General features: G+C 52.4%; 4 protein-coding genes and 1 non-coding gene across 5 annotated transcripts; 3 read left to right on the top strand and 2 right to left on the bottom strand.

Moving 5' to 3' along the window:
* Nucleotides 1-322: 322 nt before the first annotated feature.
* On the top strand, nt 323-3,005 carry CAOG_07278 (microsomal dipeptidase; the record flags this gene model as incomplete). Its single annotated transcript, XM_004343087.1, has 7 exons — nt 323-516; nt 1,181-1,396; nt 1,535-1,626; nt 1,757-1,884; nt 1,952-2,356; nt 2,492-2,812; nt 2,919-3,005. 7 exons carry the CDS (start codon nt 323-325, stop codon nt 3,003-3,005), a joined length of 1,443 nt encoding a protein of 480 aa, XP_004343137.1.
* Nucleotides 3,006-3,160: 155 nt separating this feature from the next.
* CAOG_07277 (ribosomal protein L4/L1e) lies at nt 3,161-5,471 on the bottom strand. The gene is made up of 3 exons (XM_004343086.2): nt 5,223-5,471; nt 4,518-4,845; nt 3,161-4,395 (listed from the first exon to the last, which is right to left on the bottom strand). The coding sequence occupies exons 1-3, from the start codon at nt 5,391-5,393 to the stop codon at nt 3,266-3,268; spliced, it is 1,629 nt and encodes a 542-aa protein (XP_004343136.1). The 5' UTR covers nt 5,394-5,471; the 3' UTR covers nt 3,161-3,265.
* A 65-nt stretch (nt 5,472-5,536) lies between these two features.
* On the bottom strand, nt 5,537-6,819 carry CAOG_07276 (cytochrome c oxidase subunit Va). Its single transcript, XM_004343085.2, has 2 exons — nt 6,726-6,819; nt 5,537-6,124 (listed from the first exon to the last, which is right to left on the bottom strand). The coding sequence occupies exons 1-2, from the start codon at nt 6,787-6,789 to the stop codon at nt 5,745-5,747; spliced, it is 444 nt and encodes a 147-aa protein (XP_004343135.1). The 5' UTR covers nt 6,790-6,819; the 3' UTR covers nt 5,537-5,744.
* Nucleotides 6,820-7,556: 737 nt separating this feature from the next.
* Nucleotides 7,557-7,629, top strand: CAOG_09811. The gene has a single exon. It is a non-coding gene; the product is annotated as a tRNA-Arg (tRNA).
* Nucleotides 7,630-7,997: 368 nt separating this feature from the next.
* Nucleotides 7,998-9,011, top strand: CAOG_09067 (hypothetical protein; the record flags this gene model as incomplete). Its single annotated transcript, XM_011272498.1, has 1 exon — nt 7,998-9,011. One exon carries the CDS (start codon nt 7,998-8,000, stop codon nt 9,009-9,011), a length of 1,014 nt encoding a protein of 337 aa, XP_011270800.1.
* Nucleotides 9,012-9,146: the final 135 nt, after the last annotated feature.

Here is a 9,146-nt window from a genome sequence, read left to right as displayed (position 1 = left end):
TTTCTTTTTTTTTTTTTTTTTGAAAGCCCACATTTCGCTAGAAAATCGTAGAGCGACTCAATTCAATAGACATCAGCTCCTATCGCCAAACTCCAATTTAAACCAACAACACATACGAAATCATTCTCTCGCTCCTTTTTTTTTTTTATAAGTTTTTCGCACTTGCTTCCATCTCGCGCTCGTCCCCATCTCCACGCATCGGATCTCTGCTTTTTGATGTCCTGATTCTGCCGTCCTCGTCTCACCTCGCTTGTGATTGCTCACCCGCCTTTTTGCCACTTCTTTTGCCCGTTTGTACCGCAGTTTCAATCCACTCACCAAAATGTCTGGTCGCCCTCAACTCCGTGGCCTCGTCCACAAGCAACTCATGAAGGACATTGGCCTCGCCTTTGTTGTCGGCGGCGCTGCCATGCTCGCCTGGAACGCCACCATCAAGTGGCCCACTGAGCGCCGATACAACGAGTTCAACAAGCAGCTCGCTGAGGTCAAGAAGCGCGCCGCTGCCACCTGGAACCAGTAAAACCCAAATGGCTATGGATGCGGTATCTACAAGAAGCCCCGATTTCTCCAATGCAGCAAACTGAGTCCAGCGTCTGTCGAATCAGTATTCGCTTTTGGCCAAAACATTGCTCCTGCTTTTGGCCCCTCTACTCGTCGTCATTCGCAGTCTTGGCTCTACCGCTGTGTTGGTTTTGTTTGTGCTTTTGACCATACCTCGTTCTGTGTCTTTGATTTTTGGTTGTACATGAAAAGAAAACAAATTACCCTCGAGAACTCTTTCCCAGCCGTTCCCGCTCGCTCGCCTTTGACCATTCTGTTTCTGTCGAATCGCAGGACCAGATCCACATTGCTCTGCGTGTCCATTGTCTGCAGAATCGGTTTGCTCGTCCAAATTCTCCACAACTTTGGTTTCAGCCACCCATTCACTCCACCACCTCTCTGCCTCCCATCACAACCAATTCATTACCACTACTTGCATTACCCAACCCCCTCCCCAGATTACTCTCCAATCTGGAAATCCCTCTGCTATGCTTCTGCTTCTGCCAGTCCATCTTTTCCAAATCAAAATCTCCGTACCTCGCTTTTTTCAATGAGCCGCAGTAGCAAAGACGAGCGACGCGGACTGATGTCTGTTGACGACGGCAATCCGTCATCGGCATCTGCATCGTCTTCATTCGAGTCCTTTGCTGGCCCCAAGCGCGCTGGATCGGTGCGTCGCACGGGTGGTTGTCGTCGCTGCCGCCGTGCTCGTGGTCACCGCCGCGGTCGTCGCCGGTGTCGTCAGCTCGCTCTCCAGCTCAGACGACGACAACCATCACGACGGCCCTCCGACAAACAGGAGCGACTATCTGGGTCGGGCGCTCTATCTGCAGTCCAAGTTCCCCTTGATCGACGGGTAACAAAAGTGTTTTTCCGAATACGAATCCATTGAATTCAGCCGCCAATGCATTTCAAGTGCGACGACGACGACTTACGGTGATACTGAAATGCACATATGCTTTCTATATGTGTTGATGTGTGTGAATTTTGACAGACATAACGATCTGCCTTACCAGCTCCGAATCCAATTCGGAAACAACGTGTCGCTCGCTGATCTTGCTGGCGGTCTCAACACGACTCAGACAGGTAATGCAGATACTCTCGGCTAGATCTGCTGCTGCTGCTGACTGCTGCTCGCGGTTGTTTGGTTGAGGCCGGGGGGGAGGAGGTGGAAGTTGCTTTGGGACCTCCGCTCACTTTTTCGTGTTCTCTTCAGACATTCCTAAACTTCGCGCAGGCAAGGTCGGAGCTCAGTTCTGGGCGTGCTATGTCGACTGCAGCACGTCCCAGTTTACCGATGCTGTGCGCACCTCACTCGATCAATTGGATACCATCAAGCGCATTGTACGTTGTGTTTGCAATGTTGACAAACGACAACCCAAAAAAACTGGACCCCTCTTTGTCTTGGTAGGTCGGAAAGTACCCCCACGTCTTTGCAATGGCCTACACGGCCAATGACATCCGTACTGCGTTTGCGCAGGGCAAGATTGCCTCGTTGATTGGCGTGGAGGGTGGCCATGCCATCGACTCGAGCCTTGCCACATTGCGCATGTTTTACGATCTGGGCACCCGTTACATGACTCTGACGCACACCTGCAACACGCCGTGGGCTGACTCGTGCGCGCAGACCCCCGTCCTGAATGGTCTGTCGGACTTTGGTCGCGAAGTCGTGCTCGAGATGAACCGGCTGGGCATGCTGGTGGATTTGAGCCACGTTTCTCCCGACACGATGCGCGCAGCCCTCGACACGTCCGTCGCTCCCGTCATTTTCAGCCACTCATCGGCCTATGCCTTGTGCAACAATGCTCGCAATGTGGTAAGGGTGATGATTGTTCGAATTCGTACTTTCTTTTTCGGCGCAGTGTTTCCTCGTTTTCTCATTGCCTGCTCTTTGGTGGTGACACTCATTTTTTTTGTGTGTAATCTACTTCAACTTTGATCCTCGATGCAGCCTGATGACGTGATTGAACGCATGCCTGCGAACGGCGGTCTGATCATGGTCAACTTTTATTCTGGATTTATCAACAGCACTGGCACTGCTACACTCGAGCAGGTGGCCGATCACATTGTCTACATTGCGGGAAAGTCGAGCTGGGACAACGTGGGTCTTGGCGGCGATTACGATGGCGTCGCCACCCTCCCAGTCGGTCTTGAGGATGTCAGCAAGTATCCGTACCTGACTGCCGAGCTGCTTCGGCGCGGTGTCTCGGACGAGAATGTCAACAAGCTGAATGGCGGCAATTTGTTGCGTGTCTTTGAAGCTGCCGAGAAGGTATTGTTGTTGTTGTTGTTGTTGTTGATTTTGAAGCCCTTTGTCTTTTTGCTGATGCCAATCTGCCTGCATGTCTCGACTCATTGGTTTTGTCGTTGGGTGTCAGGTGGCTCAACAATTGCAACAAACGACCATTCCGTCAGAAGCTGCGATTGGCAAGTACTTGAACTACAGCTGCCGCCCTGATTTTTGAGTACCCGCATTTTGTTTTTTTGTTGTTGTTTTTTTTCTGTTGTTGAGTGCTTTGACTGCTCGTGTCGGTCTCTCCCCAATAACACCATCATGTTGATAGTTCCATCTGCAAACTACAGTACTGTACAGTAGCTTGAGCACAATACGAGAACAAAAGGTTCATTATTTTGCTCTGAGAAAAAAAAGCACAGATCTTGGTTGGAGAGAAAAATACAAGGGCAACAAGGGAGTTTTCACGCAACAATCATCGTCATCATTGCATTATCGCTGAATTCCGAGATTTCGCTCGCGACGCTCTCGCTCGAGCCTTTGAGTGCGTTGGTAGGCGACCTGGCGTTGTCGCTTGGCCAGCTTTCGCTTGTGCTCGCGCTTGCGACGGGGTGAATTGACACGCTTGTGAGGCACAATTGGTGCCGGGGTAGCTGGTGTGCTGGAAGCGGCCGGGCTAGAGGCTACAAACAGCGGGCCAGGAACGGGAACGACAGCGCTGCCCTCGCGCTCAGACGCCGAAAGGACTGATTGTGTGGGTTGGCTGGTCTGCAGGCGCTCGGCGGCCACATAGCTGTCACGGATGAGAGCGCGGGTGCGCGGGCGGGTGACGAGATGCAAGTGCAAAAAGTCTTCCAGTGCGGCGACTGCCTTGGTGGTCAGCACGAGCTTTGAGTATTTCATAATGTCGTAGACACTAAGCGCGTCGACCGAGACAGCTTTGACCGTCTGCATGGTGCTTGCGCCGCGGATGAGGTTTGGCGAGGCCTTCTCGTCAACCAACAGAGCATTGGTCAGGTTGTTGCTGCGCAGAATGTGGCCCACATACTTGGCCTTGTGCACGATGGGGCTGAGCGAGTCGACGATTTGCAAATCTCCCTGTGCGTACTTGATGGAAAGCGCTGCGCGGAGAGCAAAGCGGCGAACGGTTTTGGGCAGAACGTACGCAAAGCTCTTTGGCTTGGGGCCGAAGGCAACACCACCACCGCGCATCATGGGCGAGCGGATGGAACCGAGACGTGCACGACCAGTGTGCTTTTGCGGGCGGGGCTTGCGACCACCACCGCGCACCTCCGCCTTGGTCTTGGTGCTGGCGGTACCAGCGCGCTGGCAGGCGAGATGCCACAGCACGTAGCGATGGATGAGGTCGGTGCGAGGTGCTGCGCCAAATACATAGTCGCTCAATGACATCAAGGTGCGCTGTGTAGGGATTTCGCGCATGACCACGTTACGAGGGACGTGGATCTTGCCCTCGCCGTCCATCAAGGTCGCAGATTCTTCCGCAGTTGCGGGGAAGACGCGTCGCACCCACGCTTCGCGCTGGCGTGTGACGGAATTAACAAGGAGCTGCTTTGTCTCTTGTGGCAGCATTTGCAAGAGCTCTGTTGGCGTGAATTGAGCCGCTGATGAAGCCAAGGCACAGAAATAGAACGTAGAGTGTCATGATCAAAAGAAGGGTGAGTACTCTGACAGGAGGCTTTGACAAAATCACCGCAACAAAAAAAGCGCAGGCGAGAATACGTACGTCGCAACAACGGCTTTCCTCGGCGCACCAGCTTGGCTCGTGCCTTCTGGGATTTCCGCAGGAGACGGAGTGCCTCTGCAGGGTTTTGGGAAGCAACGGTTGCATCTTCTGGCTTGAGCAGGTTGAGGTACAGCGGGACTTCGGGATTGTTCTGCTCGAACGCGCGAGTGCGGAGCTCCTTCAAGTGCGCCAGCTTCTTGCTCCGGAGTTCGCGCAACGCTGCGCGCCGTGACAAGGTGGGCTTTGTTGTCGTGGTAGTAACAGCAGCATCAGCGGCGGCTGTGGTGGTCGGCTCTCCAGCGTCTGAAGCTTTCGCAGCAGCGGTGCTCTGTGCCAATGAAGCAGACAGTGAGAATCAGCCGTTCAAAAGAGGAGCCAGTTTGTCTCGTATTCAAGATTAATATGTGAACTGAATGCGATGGCTGCGGCAGCTATCGACGAGAGCAAACAGTAAGAGTGAAAGAAGGGAGCGATCTCAAAAAAAAAAAAAAAGGATCGACCATGCGCCTGTTGCATTGGGGCAGTGGGGCAGTGGGTCGCAGCGACCTCATCGGCAGCCACCATCCACGATGCAGTAATGGGAATGCTTGTTGATGAGTGGCGGCCAAAAACAACGATCGAGGGGTCGGTTGGCAATGGAAGAGCAGCAGCAGCAAAATAAAATACAATTTTTTTTTTTTTTTTTTTGGCTGAAGCTTGTATTACCACATGGAAGGAACGGGCTGCCAAGACGGAGAGCGGCGATACTGCTGCTCGTGATGGTGATGATGGTGATGCTGTTGCTGGCGATGCTGCGATGGCGAGCAGCGATGCAGATGGGGAAGCAGCGGGCCGCGAAAGTAACCGCGTCGTCGCAGCCAATGCAGCTCGCAGCATGTCGACTTTGGGAATTGAACTTTGGGAAAGGGACTGAGGCAAAGGAGAGATCAAAGAAAAAATGAATACAACTCAAAAAATAGGGAATACACCAGATCAAAGAGAATGGATGACGATGGAAAGATGGACGAGGGGAAAAAAGAAACACAAAAAAAAAAGGTTTTGTACAACATGCTCACTCACACCAATAACGTTCAAAACAAGCAACACATCAGACAACTGACAGCCACAAGATACAAACAAGCAACAATGCAGCATGCTTTTGATCACCAAAAAAACGCCGCTTGGGCGCTTGGGAGGAATATCTTGCTGTTCTGGCAAACTCGCCCAATTTTTTTTTTCTTCACCATTTTACCAGGAGAGCTTGGGGATGTTGAGCTCCTCGGGCAGAGAAATGTGCAGCTCATCGATGACGGGCTTGAGCTCCTTCATCATCCAGGGGTAGATGCTCTTGTCAAGGTTGGACTTGACGCGGATGGCCTCGAGGGTGCGGACGGCGAGGGCGAAATCGTTGTGGCGGCGGGCCTGGCGAAGGGCAGCGGCGACGATCGCGGGCTCCGGGATGACGTCGTGTGCGAGCAGGGTGTTCAGGCCGTTTCGGAGCTCCCACAGGTCGAGGTTGGGGTCCTGGAAGTAGGCGAGCCAGCGGGCATCAAACTGAGCGTCGGTCTCGACGTGGTGGCCGGCAGAGTAGGCGCGGACGGCAGCGACCTGGGTGGCCTGGGCGGGGACTGTCGTTTTGGGTGGAAGGGGTCCGGGGGGGTTGTGTTTCGTGTCAAGGCAGAAATCAAAAAGGTGAGAACAGGACAGGAGGATGAGAGGAAGGGCTTTGAATGGGGGACAGCATTGCCTTTTCGCTGGGTCGAGCAGTACGAGAGCAAGAGTCTCACAAAGGCACATGAAGCACCACGAGTTGAGATCGACAGGCGGTCTCCCGGAAACTCCCACCGGCACCCGATGAGAAACAAAATGGAAGCAAACGTGGGGAGCTGGTTGAAGGAAGAGGAAAAAAAAAAAAAAAAAAAAAAAGATGAGGTTGATCTTTTTTCGTTTTCTTGCTGCTTCTTTTGCATTGCCATTGCTGGTGGCGGCTGCCCGGTCTGGTTGGCGTGAGGAGGCAGTGACCGATGACGAGAATGTTGGAGGGAAGAGTTCGTGGAGCACAGTGCCGGAGCAGGCAATCAGGAAGGATGAAGGGAAAAAAAGGAAGGAAAAAAAAAAAGCGTGATCTCGCTCTTCGTGTAGCGTTGCTAGAAAAGGCCAGGGGAGAGGGGGCCGGGTGCTGGGGAGGCAAGAGTGGAGTTGGAATCGAGGAACGAATGGGGGGGTTACCGGTGGCGAGGCGCGACGAGGCGACGGCCGATCGGAAGAGCGTGGACGAAACTGCGCGCAGCATTGTGAAAATCAAAAAAGGAGTGAAATAAAAGAAAATGGGTGAGGATGAATTGAGCGTTTTGGGTGATGCAGAGCAGAGTACTCGGTACTGGTCAGGCTTGACGTTACTTGTGGCAGCAGTGAATTCAATTCTTGAAACCGTTTTCAAAAGCCTGGAATCTGTCCTCTCGAAGGCTGCATTCGCGGGGGTCAGCCGTTGCGATCCAAACGCTCGACTTTGACGCGCTGCTGCAATCAGGTAGCAGGTGTGGTGATGGGTTTGACCTAGCTAGCTTGTGTGAAAATTTTCTACTTGTTTCTGAGAGGCGCGAAAGGCGGGACAGCTATGGACGACAAGAACTGGAAATTCTGTATCTGGCACGCGAAAATCGGTCGGTGGAGTCGACAAAGACCCGTGATGCTACCAAAGTTGAATTTTTAAAATGTCCGGACAAAGTTGGAAGGATTGCTTTGTGTGTCTTGAAGTATTGCTGAAGTGGTGTAAAGTTGGGAGCCAGTTATCGTCTTCAACATGTGTGATTCGGCTGAACCCGTTTGGATTCCTATCAAAAACGGCTTTGATATTTCCGCTTGAGTTCTGGAGCGTCTGCCGATAGAAATACACGGAAATATGACTTGTCAGATGTTTTGTTGACTCTGGTCTCGAATCTGGGGTCCTGGGGGACGAGTGCTTCAACCAAAAGTTTGGCTGATTTTCTTTATTTCCCATGCTCATGTGAACGAATCATGACTGCAATCGCCCAGCATCAGTTTCAACAAGCGATGTTTGGTGCTATAGCACAGTTGGTAGTGCGTCTGGCTACGAACCAGGAGGTCGCAGGTTCGAGCCCTGCTAGCATCGCTTTCTTTTTTTTCTCCTTTCCGTTTTTTTTTTTGTTTGGTTTCTTTTTTTTGTCATTTAAACCCTCGCTCAACTTGCCATCTGTTACGGTTGAGACCACTTGGATCTAACCCACTCTTGTTATTTTGTATTAAATACGAGAATCTGTTATGGATTGATGTGTATCTGTATTTGGAGTGTGTTCACTCGTCGCTTTGTATAAGTGAAGTCTCTTGTTTCCCTATCATCACTCTCATCATCAACCCATTACTCGTATCTTCGTGGAAGGATCTCTGATCATAACACTGCGACGAGTCTCGAGGGTCGAGTAATTGATGTCTAAGGTGACGACTAGAGTAGGAACCAGGAAATTGAATCAGAATCAAGCAATGCCCAATAACGAGCAGGGCGTCGATACGACGGCGCCCACTGCGGGCACGTCGAGCGCAACAAGCGCACCAGCTGAACCAATGAGCGCGCAAGAGATGATGCGAATGATGACTCAAGCGATGGTTTCCTCAATGCAGGAGGTCGTCAAGGAGGCGATGCGCAAGGGAACCGCTGAGATCGCTGTATCAAGCCATGCGGCCTCCACCACCACGGCAAGCCCCACCACCAGCACTGAACTGTGGAGACATGGCATGCAGGTGACACCCTTCGATGGGACGCTGTTGGATCTGGAACGTTTTGTCACGGACATCCGACGCAAGCTTGAGTCAGTGACGGCACCCGAGAAGGACAAGGTCGACTTTGTGCTTGGTCATCTGGGTGTCGCAGCGAGGCGTTACTGTAGCCATGTCAAGTTCGAGACTGCGGAAGCTCTGCTGGAGTACATTATGAATGTGTATGGCGTCAAGAACAGCAAGAATAACGCACTCAGGGAAATCATCCAAGCGGTGGCGGATCCAAAGATTTCTGCGAGGCACTTCAAGAAGGTCATGCTGTTGAATGTGCCCAAAGCGGAACTTACGGATGATTTGGTGAGGCGCTTCATTGTGCTGCAAGCGGAAGACAAAGGCGTGCGCGATGTGGCGAAGGAGCTGTGCAAGGACACCACCGAGATGACGTGGATTGATGCATTGAACGAGTTGGTCGAAAGCATGCCGAGCAAGGTACGAGCGGAGACCAGCACCAGTAGTCAAGCTCCCAGGCACGTCCAAAAGCCGAATCGAGACAAGAACGGTCATCACGCAGGCAAGAGCAAGGACAAGGACGTCAAGAGCTGCAAGCACTGTGGCAGGACGAACCACAAGTCGGAGGCATGCTATTCCAAAGGCGGCACTGCGGCTGCGGCTGCGGGCAGTTCCGAGGAGGAGTCTGATGACTCGGACGATGCTCCTGCTCCCAAGAAGGCTCCCAAGAAGGCTCCCAAGAATGGCCAGGACGGCCAGGGAAAAGCCTGAGGGTAGACACGAATTTGCATCCTTCGCGTGTACTACTCAATAAAATTCTTTCAAGAAGAATGCAGTGCAATCTACGGTGTGCATAGGCCGCAAGTTTAGCAGACCACACCGACCCGAGCGCTTTTCGACTCGGGG

This window comes from Capsaspora owczarzaki, assembly GCF_000151315.2.
Source record: "Capsaspora owczarzaki ATCC 30864 unplaced genomic scaffold supercont2.15, whole genome shotgun sequence".
In the NCBI taxonomy this organism is placed as follows: Eukaryota; class Filasterea; order Ministeriida; family Capsasporidae; genus Capsaspora; species Capsaspora owczarzaki.
The sequence above is the reverse complement of the archived record's forward strand: the minus strand, read 5'-3'. Positions and strand labels throughout refer to the sequence as shown.